General features: G+C 49.8%; 1 protein-coding gene across 1 annotated transcript; it reads left to right on the top strand.

Annotated features, from left to right (window-relative positions):
* The first annotated feature begins 321 nt into the window (after nucleotides 1-321).
* stab2 (stabilin 2) lies at nucleotides 322-21,041 on the top strand. Its single transcript, XM_077543294.1, has 67 exons — nucleotides 322-403; nucleotides 1,015-1,139; nucleotides 1,226-1,341; nucleotides 1,657-1,742; nucleotides 2,822-2,888; nucleotides 2,970-3,065; nucleotides 3,180-3,302; nucleotides 3,366-3,562; nucleotides 3,636-3,763; nucleotides 3,839-3,972; nucleotides 4,067-4,146; nucleotides 4,277-4,426; nucleotides 4,494-4,637; nucleotides 5,090-5,152; nucleotides 5,232-5,348; nucleotides 5,410-5,463; nucleotides 5,526-5,606; nucleotides 5,763-5,915; nucleotides 5,993-6,049; nucleotides 6,148-6,237; nucleotides 6,307-6,393; nucleotides 6,464-6,575; nucleotides 6,841-7,021; nucleotides 7,086-7,179; nucleotides 7,241-7,399; nucleotides 7,482-7,577; nucleotides 7,914-8,009; nucleotides 8,074-8,121; nucleotides 8,507-8,640; nucleotides 8,791-8,893; nucleotides 8,969-9,046; nucleotides 9,129-9,218; nucleotides 9,308-9,415; nucleotides 9,518-9,649; nucleotides 10,721-10,849; nucleotides 11,600-11,662; nucleotides 11,728-11,826; nucleotides 11,984-12,179; nucleotides 12,247-12,342; nucleotides 12,424-12,481; nucleotides 13,006-13,079; nucleotides 13,168-13,293; nucleotides 13,401-13,474; nucleotides 13,625-13,696; nucleotides 13,798-13,917; nucleotides 13,991-14,035; nucleotides 14,102-14,194; nucleotides 14,791-14,946; nucleotides 15,019-15,147; nucleotides 15,224-15,283; nucleotides 15,345-15,521; nucleotides 15,596-15,685; nucleotides 15,764-15,910; nucleotides 16,726-16,785; nucleotides 16,866-16,989; nucleotides 17,145-17,294; nucleotides 17,432-17,536; nucleotides 17,601-17,708; nucleotides 17,941-18,134; nucleotides 18,556-18,697; nucleotides 19,113-19,246; nucleotides 19,320-19,485; nucleotides 19,569-19,870; nucleotides 20,174-20,320; nucleotides 20,391-20,501; nucleotides 20,568-20,699; nucleotides 20,782-21,041. Exons 1-67 carry the CDS (start codon nucleotides 326-328, stop codon nucleotides 21,016-21,018), a joined length of 7,773 nt encoding a protein of 2,590 aa, XP_077399420.1. The 5' UTR covers nucleotides 322-325; the 3' UTR covers nucleotides 21,019-21,041.
* The last annotated feature ends 55 nt before the right edge of the window (nucleotides 21,042-21,096 follow it).

Raw genomic sequence — 21,096 nt, forward strand, 5'->3', positions numbered from 1 at the left:
TTTGCCCACCCCTGCTCTAAAACAAAGTCTTGACTCTCAAAAAGAGGTCTGGACTTGTGGGGCCCACTAAAAATGTGCCCCTTAATGTAGCAAAAAAGTGTGTGTGTGTGTTTGTGTGTGTGTGTGTGTGTGTGTGTGTGTTTGGCATTCAGCAGCTTTTTAGTTGAAGAGTTGAACAGTTCTGAAATGATGAACGTCAGCACTTTGATTTACAGGAAACTTGCAAGCGTGTGTGTGCGTGTGCGCGCGTGTGTGCACATTGGGGGTTGTTTCAGGATAAAAAGAGGTGCGCATGAGAGGACGTGAGAACAGTGAGGACGTCGCCATGCACACAACATGTCTGCTGCTCAGCTTCTGGACCATGATGATGATGATGATGACGATGTCGTCGGCATCCCAACAGGTCAGAAGTCAAATAGCTTTTAATAACAGTTTGGATCGGCGCAGTGGCCCAGTCAACATGTGATTTGATTGTTTTCATGTGGCAGGAAGTGTATTTAAAGTAGCACTAAGGAACTGTTCAACCTTAATAAAATATTTTTCATAACTCTTCTGATGAAACATCGACTTAAAACTAGTTGAATGGAACTTTTGCCTTGGTCTGAGGGGGGGTCACACAAAAAACTACAAATGTGCTGGCTGCTTTATGGCATACGTCAAAAGCTACCCCGAATGAACGGACAGTCAAGTATCAACATAGGCCCAGATATCACTCACTTGTCCTCATTGTAAATGTGGTCTTCCTTCAGACAGAACAATACCGCGTTTGTCCACGTGGCGTCGCCATAATCAACGTAAAATGAAAGTTCCTTAGTGTTGCTATAAATGCTTTGTGTGTATACGTGTGTTGGTTGATTTTTTTTTAATGTTTTTTTTCTTGTGATGTGTAAGTCGAACTAGGATACCAAACATTTTGCCTTCCGTCACTGGAATCCAGAAACATTTGTTGTCGTGAGAAGTGCGGCGCAAATAATACTTGCTTCCTTTCAAAATAAAAAAAACTGTTTGTTTCAGAATTGGTGTTCCAACTCCACGGTGTTGCGCACTCGGTCTTCGTGCCACTCATGCAGCCTGACCGCCCTCTTGTCTTGTTCTTTTGGTTACAAGAAGACGCCGTCGTCGTTGCAGCAGGACTGCCGGTCGGTCACGTGGGGCTAACGAAAACGCTGACGGCTCAACCGGCAGACGCGACCACGTTGTGCTTGTGCTCTGTGTGTGCGTGCAGGTACACCATCCGAAGCGCCAGCCTCAAGATGTCAATCAAAGGCTGTTCGTTTGAGTGCTACAAAGAGGTGGCGCTTAGCATTTGCTGCCCAGGCTACTGGGGACCTGATTGCAACGGTATGTTATGCGCACCACTAATTAGGGACCTCCTCTTCATCCGTTTGATCCTGTTTTTGTCAAAACTAGGGCGCCAACAAACAATTAGTACAACCATCTTATTGTAAGTTTTGGTATGTAATTGAACATGTCTACTATTATTGAAATGAAAAGTAACAGTGACAGTGAGCTGAGCAGCAGCTCCATGTCCTGTCCACAGCAAAGTGCTGACATCATCAAGCCCACTTACTTCCAGCGCCCTCTGTTGATGTCAAATGGGAACTGGGAAGGAAGTCCGGTAGCATGTTTCCTCACGACTTCCTGTTTGTGCGTCAGAATGTCCGGAGGACGCCCAGAGGCCCTGCAGCCATCGAGGAATTTGCTCCGACGGACTCGGAGGCAACGGAACCTGCAGCTGCCACGTAAGACGACATTCACACAGTTTAAAACCTGCAAATCCGTGTGACTCCACTTCCAAACCAACTTGATGCCAAATATAAAACCTTTGTTGGCACTGTTAGGTCCACTTTGATTTGATTGTTACATCCATGATAATAATGCATCAGCTTCATATAGAATTTTTTTAGACACTCAAAGACGCTTTACAATGGATTGAATACATTATTCATGCACTCACACATTCACACTGTGGTGGCGGTAAGCTACTTAAGTAACCACAGCTGCCCTGGGACAGGCTGACGGAAGTGTGGCTGCCAGTGTGCGCCTACGGCCCCTCCAACCACCACCAAGCATTCGCACTATTCATACACCAGTGTGAGTTGCACTGGAGGCAATATGTGTGAAGTGCCTTGCCCAAGGACACAACGACACATGACTTGGGGGAGAGCGGGGATTGTACAGCCAACATTCTGGTTACTGAACGACTATCTCGACACCCTGAGCCACGGCGGCCATATGGAATCCTTGTTAAATCCATGTTGCCAACGTTGACTAGTATTTGACTCCTTGACCACTTTAAATCTGTCTTGACTCCACTTGCTGATTATTATTTTTTGAATCACTGAATCTTTACCGACTCCATATTAAACCGTTTGAAATGCATGTCGACTCCATATTGAATCCACTTGGACTTCACTTGAATCTTTTGTGGCTCTTATATGGTTCCATGTTGACTCCACTTTCACTGATTGTTACATTCATTTGGATTCTTTGTTAAATCCACTTTGACTCCTTGTTGCCCACTTTAAACCTGTCTTCTCTCCACTTGTTGATTCCTTTTTGAATCACTGAACTATTACTTACTCCATTTTAAACTAATGTTGACTGTTTGAATCCATGGTGACTCCATATTGATTTCACTTGAATCTATTGTGGCTCCTTGATTGCTTCATGCTGATTCCAATTTAATTCCATGTTGAGTCCACTTTGATTGTTCCAACCTTGCTGTCAATGTTGACTCCTTTTTCAATCCATTTGTAATCCATGTTGTTGTCATCCTGTTGTCCCATTGGTTGGACTTTGACGTGTGCGCTGGTGTCAGGCGGGGTTTGCAGGAAGCGCATGCGAGGACTGCGAGGCGGGCCGATATGGCGCTACGTGTAGCTCAGGTAACCGCCGGCCCCTCAACCCAACAAAAAGACCAAAAATGTTCCTCGTCCTGACTTGTTTGTTTGTTATTGCGCGAGCAGTCTGCTCATGTGTTCACGGCTTGTGTGACAACGGCTTGAAAGGCGACGGCAAGTGCACCTGTTTCTCGGGTTATGCGGGTCCCAGGTGCGATCGAGGTGAGTCGCCTGTGTGTGCTGCTGATCGGTCTCGTTGCTCCTCAACGCTTCGACCGCCAGCCGTGCGTTTGGTGAATGACATCATGGGCCGAATGACATCATTGTTGTGCACAGAGCTCCCCGAGTGCGCATCGTTGAAATGCGCGGCGGATTCTCGCTGCGTGGAAGAAGCTGGGACTGGTCACCTCGTGTGCCAGTGTCTCCCGGGTTACCGCAAGTCGGGCGGCGTGTGTTCATGTGAGTTTAAAGTTGCACCTGTGCTCCGTTTGCCGAAGGTGATTGTGGTTGCTTGCCCCCCAGCCATCAACCCGTGCGTGCAGCAATTGTGCCACGCGCACGCCACCTGCATCCACTCGGGTCCCAACCGACACCTGTGCGCTTGCAACCAGGGTTACCACGGAGACGGGCATGTGTGCATGGCCGTGGATCCGTGCCAGACGGACGCGGGCGGCTGCCCGTCGGCGTCCAGCCTCTGCGTCTACGACGGACCCGGAAAGGTGCGACCGTGGGATCCGGGACCTGGAAGTTGGTGCAAGATGTGAAAAAGGGAAGGTGTGCTGTCTGTTTCAGTCACACTGCGAGTGTCTCCCGGGCTTTGAGAGGTCACCGGACGGAGCTTGCGCGGTGGTGGATTTGTGCAGGGCCGATTCGTGCCACAGGAACGCCAACTGCACCACACAGGCACCGGGACGGGTCCAGTCAGTTGCACGTTTTTTTTTTGGTCTGGCTTTGTACGTTGCCTCGGTTCTGATGCTTACCCAATTTTCCTCCAGGTGCATGTGTCTCGAAGGTTACCATGGCGACGGGAACGTTTGTTACGGCAACATTATGGAGCGTCTGAACGAGCTCAACACGGAACCGGGTGGCTCGTGGACCGGTCAGCTCACCAAGGCCATCTCATTCTTCGGTACCGGGATCATCAAAATGATTGGAAACGAGCCGCCACGTTGACGTCTGATTGGACGGCTGCCGAATGACGCTCAGTCTTTGTGTGTTTTCAGATTCTGTGTCATGGCCTCTCCAGAACTTGGGTCCGTTTACAGTTTTTGTTCCCACCAACAAAGGCTTCAGAGGAACACTGGTGAGAAATCTTTTCTCATGACCTGATCGGTGATTAGTGAATGATGCGGTTCGTGATTTGTGATCAGTGACAAGTGGTTGGTGACGAACAGGTCGAAATGATCGATGAGCGATTATTGCATTCTGTGCAGATGAAGACTCTTTTGGCCCACCCAAGCAAAACCAAATACCTGTGCAAGATGCACCTGGTGGCCGGGCTCATGGACCTGGACACTCTGAAGAAGCACGACGTCTTCTACACGCTGACGGGGAAGGCGGCAGAAAGCTTTACGTCCGAACTGGTGAGTAGCGAGTACATCAGGTGTGTCAGGACTTTCTCTCACCATCACTCGGCTCCCTTCCCCGCAGACCTTGCAGACCAGGGTCCGAATCCACGGGAGCAGGAAGAGGGCTGTGGTCACCAAATCTGACGTGCTGGCGTCTAATGGAATGATCCACATCATCGACAAACTGATGGACAGCGTGGTGGCGACCGTGGAGAGCGATCCTCAGGTCAGACGCTTTCGGTTCTGGAAGCTCCCCAACATTCGTCCTTCTGTTTGTACTCGGCCTAAATCGGTAGACATGTCCCAAGATGCCAACTCAAAACTGAGCTAGTCTACTCAAGACTCAAAGACTGAGACTGAGAGTGAACGAGTCAAGACTTGACTTGAGGCATGATGAGGTGTTCTAGATATAAACAAGTTAGATCAATTGTGCAATATTAGATGACCTTAATGATCTTCTCTGCATTGGTTTTCCTAAAAAGAGAAGATGATTAAATTTAAGACGGATAAAGAACGTCAAATGGTCTTGTCTCTTGATGCTGACTGCAAGGTTGTATCAAAAGGAAAGCTTGACTTGGCACTCAACTTCCGATAAGCCGTCACTTAGGACTTACTTGACACTTGAAGGTTAACCCTTGAGACCAGCACAGGTGTGACTGAATCCCACCTGTGCCTCAGGAGAACCTCATGAAGATCCTGTCAGACTACGGCAAGTTTGGAACCTTCATGTCTCTACTGGAGGTGAGTCCCATTTCAAGCAGACAGGAAGTGACGTCAAGGCCCGCGTCACCTCGTCTTTCCGTCTCCCTTGTCGCTGCAGAGCGCCGACCTGGCGTCCATGTTTGACCTTCCGGGCCCGATGACCGTCTTCGCCCCTGTCAGTTCGGCGTTTGAGGCCATGGAGGACGGACATTTGGAGTTCCTGCGAAGCCCTGCGGTGAGTCCGTGTACGCCGTCACACGACGACTGCATTGATTTCATGTTTGGTTCTCCTTTAGGGCTCCACCAAGCGTTTGGAGTTTTTGAGGAATCACGTGGTGCCGTCCACACGGGTAAGACACCGATCGCCAATCGTTCTGTCGTTGATTCTTGACAAATTGGTTTCTGCCGCTAGTTGGAGGTGTTTAACGCCGCCTCTGGTCCGCGACTCATCACCATGGCCAATCAGGTGCTCGAAATCAACATCACAGAAAATGTGAGTCGCTTAAGTCTTGCTTGGACATTCATTGACAGCCAGTCGCTCATTTGTGTTTATGCGCAGCGCCATGAACTGGCGACCGGTCCATTGTTTGTGTATATGTGCGACTGGTCCTGGGTGTACAGTCTATCACTCCATATTGATAACGTTCAGGGTCAGATTTTGGTGAACGGTGCGGCCGTGTTGGAGGCGGCAGTGGAAGCCAAGAACGGTCATCTGTATGTCATGGACGCCGTTCTGACACCGGCATCCATCCAGCCGCTGTTGACTAGCAGGTGCGACGTGACAAAAACCCAAATCGCCAAGGTGACCTTCACAACAGAAACTTCCACCAACTTCTGCCATCTTCCACCGTTGCCTCACTTCCTGCTTCGTGCCCGTAGGGTGAATGCGTCGGCTGCTCCAGAACGGGCTCCTGCTCTTCGGGAGGAATCTACACCGTAAGCCACAAACGTGCCTCATACACAATCAATACAAAAAAAAACACACACACAGAAAAAGGCACGTTTGTATGTTATATTTATTTATTTTTGTCCAGGGCACGTCCGTGTTCGGGTGCACGTACCGATCAACGTTCGGGAGTTTTTCAGTCAGTGGATGCTCGCCACTCTGCAACGTCACCGTCACGGTAAAAACAGCAACGGACGTCACCGGTCCCGGTCCTGTGCGAGCGTCACGTGAGCGCCTTTTGTTTCAGACCCCCGCCTGCTGTCGCGGTTTCTACGGCCCCGACTGCAGCCCGTGTCCCGGAGGGCACAACGTACCGTGTTCAGGGCGCGGTCAGGTCAGACGCTTGTGTGATTGGCGCCCCCTGCAGGTGCCCGGCGTAATGCATATCTTTTGTTGCATTTTAGTGTACCGATGGCCTTAATGGGAACGGGACGTGCAGCTGCCAGTCAAACTTTGGAGGCTCCCGCTGTCAGCTCTGCTTGTCAACCACAATGTTTGGACCTGACTGCGACACGAGTGAGTCCAGTGCATTTTATGTGTTTTTTTTTTTTTTTTTAGTTGAGTATTCTAAATTTGTGACCCCAGGGGGCGATGTTGCGCATGGTGCATGTTTGAGCGTTTCAGCATACGAGAAGAAAACTTGCGCAGAGCGCATCAAAGTGTTTTTGGTCAGAAGTTTTGGGTGTGCACACCCATCCGCCTTGGGGGTTCCAAAATGTGTCAGGTCCCCAATTTTTGCCGACACGTGACCTCTTTGTTGTGTTTTTGCGTGTTTGTTCAGGGTGTCCATGCGTGCACGGTCTGTGCGACAACCGGCCCGAGTCGGACGGTAGTTGCAAGCCATCGTCGTGCGCGTTGGGTTTCACGGGTCGGTTCTGCGAGCGTCGCACGTCGCTGTGCGGTGTCGCCGGCCAGTTCTGCCATGCGCATGCCGACTGCGACTTCAGCCGAGGAATGCCAAAGTATGTCGAAATCGCCGTCGCGGGTGCGTCCCAAACGCCACTCTGCTAATCTTGACTGTCACAGGTGCGTTTGTCGTCCCGGTTACCTAGGCGATGGAATCACCTGCGTGGAATCCGACCCGTGTGCTCCACCGCTGAGAGGCGGCTGTGGCCCCAATGTAAGCGCATACACACGTCAAAAGACACATGCGCACGACAGAAACGACGTGTTTGTCACAGGCCAAGTGCGTGAAGACGGTCGCGGGCGGGCACTCGTGCGAGTGTGTGACGGGCTGGCGTGAAGACGGCGACGAGTGTCAGCCAATCAACGAGTGTCTGGCTCCCGAGAGGGGTGGCTGCCACCCCAATGCCACCTGCGTCTACGTGGGACCCGCTCAAGTACGTGGCACCCCGCAGACAGTGCTGACGACACAAACAAAAAAAAAAAGCAAGCCAAAGTGTCCTGTCTGTCGCTGGGCAGAGCGACTGCCGATGTAAAGACGGTTACCAAGGCAACGGACGCCAATGTGAGGCAGCCAATCAGTGTGTGAATCCCAGCGGCGACTGCCACTACCTGGTGAGTCCAAAACGTGCACTCTCACCAACACACACACACACACACACACACACACTTGTCTTTGTATTATCGTGGGGACATGATGCATTTCCTAGCCCTTTCCCCTAACCCCAACCATCAAAAATGATTGCCTACCTCCATTCCTTACCCTAACCTCAACCATAACCCAATTCAAACCTAAACTCTAAAACCTAGTCTTGACCCTCAAAAAGAGGTCTGAACTTGGCCTGAAATTTCAAGTCGGTCCCCGCAATGGTAGTTAAACCTGGAAAAACACGCGTGTATGGGCCTCACAATGTAGCAAAGGCACAACTCCCTCTGACCTGCAAAATCTAGGCAAGCTGCCAGCTGACGAGCTCATCCGAGTGGGCATGCGTGTGCGATGAGGGCTACGCAGGGGACGGTCGCCTGTGCTACGGCAGCGTTCAGCAGGTTAGCATGATCGCACATTAGCACGCGCACCTGACTTAAGCTCACCCTGTCTGGCTTCTTCCAGGAGCTGGCGGCTCTCCCGGAAGCTTCCGACTTCTTCACGTGGACCACCGTGAGTTCAACAAAGTGGCGACAACTGCAGTCACCGTGGCTGCTTTGCAGAAGTGTCAAATCCAGGTTCCAGAAAGCTTTTGGGTGGTTTCTATTCAGCCGGCAGATCAACGAGCTCTTTCTGGACCCGGATTTGCCATTTCTGCAAAGCAGCCACGGTGACTGGAGTTGTCGCCACTCGGACTCAGTCAGACTTGAGTCCAACTTGATGACTTGAGTTGACAAAAAAAAAACTGAGGTCAGACTTGACAGTTTGGCTAAATTGGCCAATAATATCATTGTTTGACCTGATTGGTCTGTCTGGACTCACGACTGCATTTGACTTCTCACAGGACTTGACTCGACTCATGTATTTTGACCCAACTGATAGTTCGATTTTGTGCCAGGAGTCAGGCGTGAGTGTGGCGCTGCCTGACCAGCAGATGACGCTCTTGCTGCCGTCGTCCGCCGCCATAGCCAAGATGTCTTCAGACGATAGAAAATTCTGGACGTCAAAGTCCAACCTGCCCAGTCTCGTCAGGTCAGTCCGCCGAGGTTTCCTTGAAGAACCTCCACTGACTCAACAGACTGATTTTAGGATTTGAGACTTGCTTGCCTAACTTTGAACTTGACTGGAGCTACAGTAAGACTTGAGACATGGTTGTGGCTTCCTCCCACGTGTACCTTGCAGGAATCACATGATCGCCAGCGTCTATACGCTCAACAGCCTGAGAAACATTTCCGCTCTCACCTCGCTTCTCAACTCTCCACTTCCTGTTTCCACAAGCCAGGAGGTGAGTGTCACGGTGTCTTCGCCGATCCACAAGTCCGACTCGGCACGACAACAGAGTCTCGTTTTGTTTTGTCAGCTGACGTCTGTGGGCGGCGCAGTCATCACCACCCCGGACCTGGCGGCAACCGATGGGGTTATTCATGTGGTGGACTCGGTGCTGTTGAACTTAGGAGCCAAACGCAAAACGATGACGCAACTTGACGCTGCAAATGACCACGGCTTTGTTTGATTGGCAGGTTCTGCTTCCCGACAGGAAGATGAGCCGAAGTTTGCTGGCCACGCTGCAACTGCGGTCCGAACTCTCGCTCTTCACGACGTACCTCCTGGTAGGCACGCCCAAACACACAAACTCTTAAAAACACGCATGCTCTCGAACACGCATACTGAAAACCGCTGTTTATTTTTTGCTGTTGAGCAATACTCTCTGCTGGACGAAGTGGAGCGGTCCGGCCAGTTCACCGTCTTTGCGCCCACGAATGCCGCCATTGAGGATTACCTCCGGAAAATGGCCGCCACCGCTCTGGTACGTAAATTCCACCTGGTTGAACGTGAGCAAAGTCAATGTTGGAGGTCCGGCTCTCAACGTCACTCATGTCATGATGGACGTCACGACTCTTTCCACCAGGACGTCAACACCACCCGTTACCACCTGGTGGCGTCGCAACGCCTGCTGAAGAGCGACCTGCTGGACGGCGGCTACAAACAAACACTGCTCGGATTCCGCTTTCAGATTGGCTTCTTCGCTCGAGACGGACAGGTAAATGCTAAATGCTACCTTGTGTTGACATTCTGCTATTTCAATTTAATTATAACTGTTTTGATTTTAGTTATAACTGTTTTAACCTCCCCAGTAAAGTTTGATGAGTGTAATAATGTGACGGAACGTTTGAAGATTCTTCTTTCCTTTTTTCTCACGTAATTAGCCATCTGTTCTGGGGGAGAAAATGTGTTAAAAAGGATTCCTGTGTAAAGTTGTGATTGATCTGTCGGTGTGCCAGGTTGTCTGACCTACTGTATTTCCACATCAATCGGCCATCTGTCAATGTGGATTGAGTACTGTCTGTCTTTAGAGAGGGGAGGGTTTTTTTGGGGGCTGGGATGCTGAAAGTATAAAGAACAACTACAAGTGGGAGGGACACACACACACACAAGGAGAACCAGCGATTTTGGCTGTATCTTGTCTGTGTCCAGAAATTTCTGCAAAATAAATCCTTCGAAGGACCTGTTCACCGATCTCCAGTCTGTATTCAGAAAATCAACATTACGAACACACGGAAAACTTAAGGATCGTTTTCTAACACTTGGTTGACTGTTCAACAGGTCAATGCACTCACCATTATCCAACCTTACTCTTTGCATCTCTCGTAATTTGCATTCCTGTTTTTTTTCCCTCATTTTTTTCCCAAACCAAAGCAATAGAGACACTTGCACAACTTTTCACACAAAAAATTAAGTTACTGAGGCATTTAAGGTTCCACTCAAAACAAGAAATTTCTGTGTCCTTAAACCGTTTTTCTAAAACGAGGCGATAAAACAACTCAAAGTAAACTGTACATTATAAATACCAGCTACACGTTAATCGTCTTCCCGTTTGGAGGTGGTGGACATCTGAGACAAAGCTGGAAGACCAAAGCCAGCTCACGCACAAGATTTCAGGGCCCTCCAAACATTTCCCTTTCTCATGTTACTCTGTTCTTCCTCATTACTTGAGGCTCTGACTTTTTATTGCTCTTGGGGCCCCCCTAGTGGTGGCAGGCCCCAAACAACGTGGACTCAAAAGACTCACTTCCGGTCAGCTGACTTGTGGTCTGGCATCTCGTCCCCACAGCCGTTTGTCAACGAAGTTCCTGTCAATGCAACCGACATCTTGAGTGAGAACGGCGTGGTCCACGTCCTCTCGGCGGTCCTGTCAGTACGACTGAATCGATGCGATCTAGTCCTACAGGAGAAAGTCAAGGTCAGTGTGTTTGTTTCCTGGCAAACTGCTGAAAAGGACTCGTTATTTAATCCAGTTTCCTGGCACCATTAAGAACTCTGTCATCATTCTGGACCAGTTGCAACTGTCATATAGATTTTTTTTTAAGACCCATTAAACAATTTGACAATATTCCAATCTACTCTGTCTGTCTTGTATGGACAGAAGCTCTTAAATTCTGTTTGTCAGGTGCTAAGGCGTAGACTTCTTTACACCCTTTTAAAATTCCGTAAACACGGCGAGATTGCTCAGTATGCACACTTTATTTTGTGGCTGTCAATTAACTCATTCACTGCCATTGACGTCAAAAATTCAACATTAATACCATTTCTATTAGTTTCACATTTTTTTCTACTTTTGTTAACAAGAGTATGAAAACCTAGAATTTTTTAATTGTACAGTTAGAACAGGTATAAAATTTGCGATTAATCGTGAGTTGAATTACAATAAAAACATTTAATCGTCTGACGCCCCTAATTTTTTTTTTTTAATTAGGGGCATCAGGCGATTAACATTTTTAATTGTAATTAATCATATGACTTTACTAGTTTAATCACAAATTTTATATCTGTTCTAAACGTACAATACATTTTTTTTCTAGGTTTTCATACTCTTGTTAAAAAAAGTGGAAAAAAAAGTGAAACTAAGAAATAGTTCAAATAAATTTTTGACGTATATAGCCGTCAATGGCAGTGAATGAGTTAAGAAGGTTCTGGCGTGTTGTGTCTGCAGGGTTCCTGCGTGGACTGTATCTTCCCACAGGGGGACGTGTGTCCTACTGACACAGTTCCAGACGTGAGTTTGTTGTCTAGCTTGCAAAGCGGATTGGAATGTTTGTTAAGGTTTTGTTTGTGTCGTAGACGCTGTCCAAGAGTAAAAATTGCTTGTACACGCGCATGTTCGAAGGTGGCCGTCTGATGTCCATAGGCTGCAGAGCAACATGCTTGAAATTGCAGGCGGTGAGTCCATAAATGACAACAAAGTCTGTCTGTCTGACTGACTGTCCAGTGGTCTGATGGTCTGTTTGCCTGACTTTCTGACTTTTCAACTGCAACACTGTTGGGACTGTTTGTCTGTCAATCTGACAGCGTGAGTGTCTGTCTGTCTGTGTTTCAGATTCCCGTGTGTTGCCCCGGCTTTTTTGGGCCTCACTGCGAGCCCTGTCCCGGGTTGAAAGGTCAACCGTGCATGGGTAACGGCGTGTGCTCCGACGGCATCAACGGGACAGGAAGATGTCGCTGCCAGCCAGGATTCCAAGGAACCGCCTGCGAGACTTGCAAGCCCGGGATGTACGGCGTCCACTGTGACCAGCGTGAGTCGGGCGCGAGCGACAAGGATACGTTGCCCGGCGTCCAGTCGCTGACGTGTTTCCTCTGCAGTTTGCCGCTGCCAAGATGGCCATTGTAATCAAGGTCCCCGAGGCGACGGCACGTGCGAGTGTGATCTCGGCTGGCGGGGTGTCCTCTGTGACCAAAGTAGGCCGTTTTCATAACAGTCTTCAAAGCTTTTGCCAACAAAAAGCCTTCCTTCTTACATTTTGTTTCTGGCTTCCGCAGTGATCAAGTCCCCAGCCGATGAACTTTGTGGTTCCGTCTTGTGTCACACCAGTGCCAAGTGAGTCCACTTCCCACAAACATTATGAGTACATACATACAGTAGAGGCCTCTGTGAGTAGATTGGCACGTTGCTGTGATACGTCAGCATGTTCGCCATATTGGATGTGGCAGATCTGCCCTGGCCAAACTACATCAAGCAATGACCTACAAAGTGCACAAACTTAATATTTGTCATTTATTTATAATGGATTTGGAGGACCAGAAACAACATATGTCACTTTTAATCTTATGACTAGGTTTACTCCAATATTTGGGTTATAGGTAAGAGTCAAACCAAAGAAAAAAGGTTCTAGTCCCCAAAGAATATTTGACTTTTAAGAGAATAGTCTACTCCCAAATGAAGGTTCTAGTTTCAAGATAAGGAAGTAGTCCGGAGAGAGGTTTTAAGTCCTGTTGTTATAAGGTTTACAGCTACGTGTAATTTATTTTGATGAACGTGTTTTTATATTCAGTCATTTAGATCACTTTAAACTCAAACTCCAGAGGCATTACAAGTACCTGACTTTCTGTTTGCTTCCGCAGTTGCGTCATCCGACCATCCGGGCCGCAATGTCAGTGTGCCGGCGGCTTCAAAGGAAATGGAACTTTCTGTCGAGGTACCCCACTTCCCCCGCCCCAAAAAAAATGATTGACACCTGTCACATGACCTGCTTACTGACTGTACGTGTGCGTGCGTGTGTGTAGCTAAAGATGCGTGTGCGCAGGATAACGGTGGCTGCAGTTTGTTTGCAGTGTGCAAGCGAGCACGACCCGGCCAACGTTTGTGCGAGTGTAATCCGGGTTACTATGGCGATGGGATGGTGTGCGTCGGTCAGTTGACAAATCAAACGTCACGTCTCGATATTTTATTGACTCGATACAAGATTTCTGGAGAAGGAATGTTTACAAACAAGATTGCTGGCGGGCGTGTCTTCCAGAGAGAAATCCATGTCTAGAAGGAAACGGTGGTTGCCATGCCAACGCAGACTGCATTCACATTGGCCCTAACCGGGTAAGACCACGTTTTGGATTGCAGGCTGAAATGACAGAGGAAGGCTTCATTGTTATGTTGTTGTCTTGATTTTTCTTGTTGGTGTTATTGGTGATGTTTTGATTGCTGTTGTTGGTTCCATGTTTTTCTGTTATTGTTTTGTTACCTCAGACATCATGCAGCTGCATGGACTTTTACACAGGAGACGGACACAACTGCAAGCCGGTCAACTTGTGTGAAAAGGTTTGCTGTGTTAGCATCCTGGTGCGGTTGTGCGGTGGTGTGATTGTATTTTGTACGGGTTTGTTGCTGTGCGTGCTGGCGGTCAAAGTTTGCCTTTGCAGAAAAATGGCGGTTGTCACTCGCACGCCAGGTGTAACATGACAAGCCCTGGCGTTCGCTCGTGTTCCTGCATAAACAAATTCATCGGCGACGGCCTGACCTGCAGAGGAACCCTCAGCATGGTGAGCGCTCACCGGCCTGGACGCCTCAAAACCAAACTGGTGACTTTCTAAAGGAATTGGCAATTGTCCTCAGGAACTTCTGACCAGACGACTGCGCGACTTCTTAAAGGGGCTTGTGGTGAGCAACTGAAGTCCTCGACCCCGCCTGCCGGAGGCGTCTGACTAACACGAGCCCTGCTTCCAGGCTACCAATATCGCTCTGAGCAGCCGCGGGCCGTTCACCGTCTTCGCTCCCAGCACCAGCGCCTACCAGGCTGACAAAAGCGGCTCGGGCAAGGTGACAACCATTCTGGGGGCGTGGACTTTAGTCATTACGACTTAGACGCCGGTCGACTCCAGATGCGGTTTTGATGACTTGACAAAAATTAAAAGACTCAATGCTGAACTTGGATGGAGACATTAAAGACTTTGGACTGTACTTGACTTGAAAAATGAAGTGTTCAGCTCACCGCGGGCTTTCCGAACTAGTTTTCGACCACAAGTTTTGCATGATTTCGCAACATCTCAGATGTAAAGGCCAATCAAAATGCGCATGAGTTTTAGGGAGACTTGACTGGTTAGCACATCCACCTCTCGGGCCACAGGTCAAGGGTTCAAATCCGGGCAATGGCCATCCTGTGGGGAGTTTGCGTGTTTTCGCCTGGTTGTGAGTTTTCTCCGGGTAGGCCTACTCTGATTTCCCCCAACATGCCAAGAACAAGTGACTATATGTGCTCTGCGATTGGCTAGCGACCATTTTGGGGTGAAGCCAAAGTCGACAAGCTACAGCACATCCTGAGGTGACCCATCAGGAGGAGAATTGAGGCCATGGCGAGACGACTTGAGAGGGAAGGTGACAAGGGTAACATTTCGCTGTTGGTCGCGCCCTCGCAGATGGAGCGAATTCTGGCGGACGAAAACAAGGAAGCGCTGGGCGCCGTCATGCGCACTCACATCGTCATGTGTCACACACTGACACCCGCCGACCTGGCCACGCCTAGGAACCTCACCGCCCTGTCTGGCTCGGTCCTGAGCGTCAGCCCATCCCAGGTGATCGATGGCACAGCTTGTAGATGTGCGGACGAGTTGGCATGACTTGACGGCGAGCTTTGTGGCCCGCAGGGCGGCATCTCCGTCAACCGGGCCAACGTTACCTACAGCGGTGGCCTCAACATCAACGGAATCCTGCACAAGATCGACACCATACTCTACCCCGCGCACCTGGACGCCATCTCGGGCGCCGACACGCAGGTGAGGACCGCCGGGCGACCCGCACTCGTCGCAAAACATTCACGGGTCTTTGATGCATCTTTCTTCCTGCTCATAGAGGAACTTGTCAGATGTGGCTGATCACCATGGTTACGGAAGCTTTTACAAGCTGCTGCAGGTCAGAACCACCTTCAGCTCCTTCAACATGTTTTCTCTCTGACGATGGGCTTACGCTTCAGGACACGGGCGTGCTGGATATGATGAGCAACAGGATGTACAGACCCGTCACGCTCTTTATGCCCACTGACGTCACCATGGCAACCTTGCCCCAAGAGCAGAAGGACTTCTTGTTGCACCCACACAATCGGGCTCAGCTGACCGAATACCTCAAGTACCACGTTCTCCGCAACCACAAGGTGAAAGGTCAACTCTCGCCACCTATCATTAGCATTAGCAGTAGCGTGACTGCTGTCCCCCTGTCTGCCGTCAGCTTTATGCCGAAGGCCTGATCCACGCCCAGGCCACGCGCACGCTGCAGGGCTCGGCGCTCGCCTTTCGGTGTGGAGGCACAGACAGCATCGTAAGTTGCGGCACCGCCAGGAAGACGAGGAGGGATGTAGATGTAGATGTGATGAAGATGAAATGTTGTTGTCGTCAGGGTGAGGTGTTTGTGAACGGGGGCGTTTGTCGCATTGTGCAGCGCCACCTGTCTTTCGTTGACGGTATTGCTTATGGCATTGACTGCCTGCTCACTCCTCCAAGCCTGGGGGGGCGCTGTGACCAGGAGACACACTTTGACCTTGAGGTAGGCTCAGTACTTGATCTTATATTACTTCCTGGTCATTTTCTCTTTCTACTTCCTGTCTACTACATCTACTACTTCCTGTTGTACTCAAGGACATCTAAAAACAGCCTGGACTCACAGTGGCCTCTTGCAGCTGAAGTCAGAGGGCAGCCATCTTGCGTTGCCACTCCTACTGACAACTTGTGTTGGGTCTTGGCTGAAAACACTATTATAAGTGCGTGTTTGACACTGGGATCCATTTAGCCTTGGAAAGAACCAACTTCACTGTTTGTATCAATCATTTAGTGTATATTATTTTAGTGTTGTGAATCGTGACTAGGTTTACATTTTGTCGTGAATTTTGTCCTGATGGGCTTAGCTCTTATTTGATTGTTAATGGTTCTGACAACATGATGCAGACAAATCTTTCAGTAGCAGGTAGATAGATATACTTTAGAAAAGAAGAAAAATGTAGAATTGCTTGTTAAAATGTCCATGTAGTGCTTCTCCCAGATTTCTTGGTAAGAGTCTATGCCAAACACTGTGGCATTTTCACTTTGGAGACAGAAAACGCTCTGGAAGAATCTGTATTTGTGTTAGGCTGGTTTAGCGAGTGGCAACGTAAGATGGCCGCCGGTGACCTAGTAGTAGATGTAGTAATTCTTAGAACTACAAGTAGCTGAAGGACAATGGTAAGTAGTAGTTGTGGAACATCTACTAACCCTGTTCTTTTCCTAACACTACATCTTATTCTTTACTGCTTCCTCTACTACTTCACGTACTACTTCCTTTTGGACTGGTCTGACTCCAAAGTGGGTGTTTCCAATCTTCATCAGATGAGCTGCGGCTTTTGCTCACGCTCAACCAATCACTGTCCGGATGGATCCAAGTTCAAGGTTAGGATGTGTGCCCGCAGGTGGAGGTGTGTGGGTGTTTGTGTGTGTATGTTTGATTGTCTGCTTGTGTGTTCTTTCAGGAGGTTCAGAAGTGCGACCTGTTCAACATGCATGTCCCGATTACCAGCGGCTGTCGCAGCGTTTGCACCTTCAGCTTCTGGCAGCCCAAATGTTGCCATGGTTACTACGGCAGAGACTGCCAGGGTCAGGCATGCCGCCGCCGTCACGTCACGTCACGTCATGTCATCCTCCTGCCACGTCACGTCATGTCATCTTCCTGCCACGCCAGCATTCACATCCCTCCTGTGGTTTGGTCATTTCTTCTTCTTGGTTTGATGTCTTTGCGGTTGTGCTTCTAGCGTGCCCCGGCGGCGCGGGATCCCCTTGCAGTAACCGCGGTGACTGCGATGACGGGCACCTGGGCAATGGCACGTGCACGTGCGCGGCGGGCTTCAGGGGGGTGGCCTGTGAGCGTTGTACCGACGGCTTTCACGGGGCCGGCTGCAAAGGTGAATGTCCTGCACGCCGCGACTGGTCGCTGGGCAACACCGCCATCATGGATTCAACAGATTCAGTTTTATGATGCAAAACAATCTTTTTAACAAGCATTTAACCAACATATTTGCCTTGCATTTGCTCCGCCCAGCCTGCGACTGCTCGGAACACGGCACCTGTGACGACGGCCGCCGAGGGACCGGTTCTTGCTTTTGCGAGACGGGCTGGACGGGCCAGCGCTGCGAAACACCGCAAGGTGAGAGGTCATGGCGATCCGTGATTGCCAGGCGGCTCGCCGTTAAGGTTTTTTTCTCCTGCAGACGAGGTGGTGCTATGTTCTCCGCCTTGTTCCGTCGCAGCCGTCTGCCATAGCAACAACACCTGCCTGTGTCGGCCATTTTACCAAGGGGACGGATATGCCTGCGCAGGTACGAGTCACACGGTTTTCAGGCCTGGGTGGATGTGTGGGAGAAACTTGGTGTGTCATCTGAAAAGTTGTTCCAGCCTTTTTCCCAAATTAGATCTTTCAAAATTAATTTTTTTTTAAATGTTTTGCAAATTTCTTGGAAACATAACCCAAAGAAATCCCGTAATTACCACCAGAGTTTGTCCGCTGAAGCCGTTTTGACATGTAAATTGACTGCCGTGCGCGTGTTTCAGTGTTGGACATATGCGAAGTGTGGAATGGCGGATGCGCGCCGTTGGCGTCGTGTTCTCAGCTCGGCGAGCAGGTGACCTGCACCTGTCCCAAAGATCACACCGGAGACGGCTTCACGTGTCTCCCCGTTGACCCATGCGTCGCCGGCGACAACGGCGGCTGCCACCAACACGCTGACTGCGTCATGACCGCGCCGGTGAGGCCCGCTCGCTACATTGGGTCCGTGTCTGCTCTCCCAGGTGTCCGACTAATACCTGGTCCAATTTGAAGGTATCGTACTCATGAAGCCCTCTTGTGGCCGGTTTGTGATCAGGAAGTAGAAATGTGAAGAATAGAAAATTGCTGTTAATTTCCTGGAAAATGTATGTATCAAACGTATTAGTGGAATTGATACTTGGTATTAGTGACTAAACAAGAGTACTCGTACTGTTATCAGTCTGATAAAAAGCGGTATTGAACATCCCAATAGAAAATGATATGACATCATAGCCCATATTGAATACAAGGGTCGCAAAAGGGTAAAAACCGGTCACTCCCTTTTGGAAGTGTGACATTGGACTGGAAAATAAAAGTGCAAACAATGACCTCATCCCACCAACCGTGCGTTTGTGCTTAAGGGCAAGCGGACGTGCTCGTGCAAAAACGGCTTCATCGGAGACGGCGTGAGCTGCGACGTCAAGGAGCTTCCTGTCAGTCGATGTCTTCAAGACAACGGGCAATGCCACCCTGACGCGCGCTGCACTGACCTTCATTTTCAAGGTACACTTCGCCCTTCCCACACCCTTTCAACACAGTTGAACTTTTTCCGAGCATTCCTTAGCGCCTACCTTCATACGTGTCTCCAAATGAGAGCCAAGCGTGCTTGCTTCAAGCTGTTTTTTTACAGTTTACAAAAAAAAACACCATGTAAGCATGGGTGATTAGTTTTAAGGAGAGCTCAACATCTTAATGCTAACATACAATCAGTAATGGCATAAATGGGCTAACAAAAATTAGCATAGATGTTACAGTAATTCTAATCAACTTTTCTTGCTCTTTATTATGTAGAGTTGGCTAGCATGTTGTAGAACTCCAAATTCCAACTTGTGAAAACTCGTAATTTTTTTTATTTTATTTTAAATAACTCGTGACATTTGTCAATGTTTCTGTGCATGTTGTGCTTGTTTGCCGGCAGACGCGACGCTGGGCGTGTTCCATATGCGCTCGGATGACGGACAGTACAAACTGAGCTACGCGGTCGCACGCTCGGCCTGCGGCGCCGTCGGAGCGACTTTGGCCACATACACGCAGTTGTCCTATGCACAACAGGTGAGTGAAGGCGTCGCAAATACATCAGCGGCGGCGGTCGGTCTCCATAACGATGAGGCGGCGCCATCCGCAGGGTGGCTTGAATATGTGCGCTGCCGGCTGGCTGGAGGGGGCTCAGGTGGCGTACCCCACCACCTACGCTAACCCCAAGTGCGGCTTTGGACACGTCGGCATCGTCGACTACGGCGTTCGCAAAAACCTCAGCGAGTACTGGGACGCCTTCTGCTTCCGGTTGAAGGGTGAGACCCCTGACACCACAGAAACTTTAAATTGTTTGAAGACACCGCTGTTGATTCTTCTAGTTGATTTTTGTCCTTGCCAGACGTGACATGCAAGTGCAAGTCGGGTTACGTCGGCGATGGCTTGAGCTGCACCGGAAACCTGCTCCAGGTCCTCATGGCCACGCCCACCTTGTCGAACTTCCTCACCGTGAGTTCAGGCGACCGACCGTTCAATGTCCCTTTTGGATCACTTCCACAAGCGGTCGCGTTTGTCCTTCCGCAGCAAGTCCTCAACGTGTCTCGGGCGTTTCCGGCCGGGAGGCAATTTGTCCAGCGTCTCCAGGACCCCGATGTGCGCGCCACGCTCTTCGTCCCCGAAAACGACGGTCTCATGGAGAACCAGGTCGGTCTCACGCTCTCAACTCGCTTGCCGAGGTGGGTGGACTAGCCACAAATTGGACTCAAGAGATACTTTAGTATAAGTTTAAAGGCATAGGTACATTAATTTTCACAGATACTACAGTGTAAAATGTGATCATGGTGAACCCCTTCCAGTGGGCAAACGTAAGTCCCTTCGTAATGATGTTTATTGGTGGATTTAAAAAGTAACAATGGTTACTATAATGGAGTAAATGTAGCATGTCGTGTCCTCCCGAACGATGTGTCAGGTCACAATGGTAGCAACTGCTTGCGTTGTGTCCCGCAGACTTTGTCGCAGCGTGACTTTGAGTCTCACCTGTCCGAGGGTCGTGCATTGACTCTGCGCCAGCTGACCAACGGGACCCGTCTGAAGACTCGTGTCGGAACACTGACCGTTTTGGGACTGGCCGACTTTCTGGACCCGTCAGCACCGGTGAGTGGTCGCCGTCTAACGCCGAGCATCCTGTGCATGTCATGCCCATCAACGGCGTTTTTGTCCACAGTCATCTTGTTACGTCAACGAGCGCTTTGTGGTCACGGCCGACATCTTGGCGGCGAACGGCGTCATCCATGTTATCCAGGGACCGCTGCAGGCTCCTTCCCTTCGCCAGGAGGTGAGTGACATCGGCAAAACGCCGGTTGGGCGATGACCTCTGAACTCTTTTGCGATTGGTCCACAGATGCATGCGGCGCATAAGACCGGGACGGGCCTGGGCGTGGTGCTTCTTGTCGCTTTGCTGTCAGGAATTCTTGTTGTGGGATTTCACTTTTACAGACGCAAACGCACACCCTTCCGCTTCCAATACTTTAAGGTGTGTGTAATGTATATACTGAACATGTGTACAAAATATATTGACATCAGGCATTGAAACTTACACAAACACCATTCGCCAGGATAATACTGAGGAAGAGGAGGAAGTTGCTGGTGGTTCTGGCGGCACGTGGGGCCCTCGCAGCATTTCCAACCCGGTTTACGAGGAGGCGCCACAATCCAACACTGCCTCGGACGACCCGAGTCTGCACAAAAACAAACCTTCAGATGACCTCATGAGCTCCTTGGCCAGCGTTGTCCTGCAGGAGATAGAGAAGCCGGAGGGCACCGGATCGGCGGATGACCTGCAGCTCAGCTAGACAACTGTTTTGGGGGCGGGGGGGAGAGGGCGCGGCCCCTTTTTCAAAGCATTGTATGTTTTTCAAAATGTAACCAAA

The sequence above is a fragment of the Vanacampus margaritifer genome, chromosome 15, assembly GCF_051991255.1.
Source record: "Vanacampus margaritifer isolate UIUO_Vmar chromosome 15, RoL_Vmar_1.0, whole genome shotgun sequence".
Lineage (NCBI taxonomy): Eukaryota > Metazoa > Chordata > Actinopteri > Syngnathiformes > Syngnathidae > Vanacampus > Vanacampus margaritifer.

Excerpts from the sequence above, each read along its gene's own strand:
- stab2 (XM_077543294.1), top strand. The coding sequence starts at position 326 with ATGCACACAACATGTCTGCTGCTCAGCTTCTGGACCATGATGATGATG. Across the intron at positions 2,889-2,969 it reads TGGCGCTACGTGTAGCTCAG|TCTGCTCATGTGTTCACGGC; the intron begins GTAACCGCCGGC and ends TTGCGCGAGCAG. Across the intron at positions 9,416-9,517 it reads AAATGGCCGCCACCGCTCTG|GACGTCAACACCACCCGTTA; the intron begins GTACGTAAATTC and ends TCTTTCCACCAG.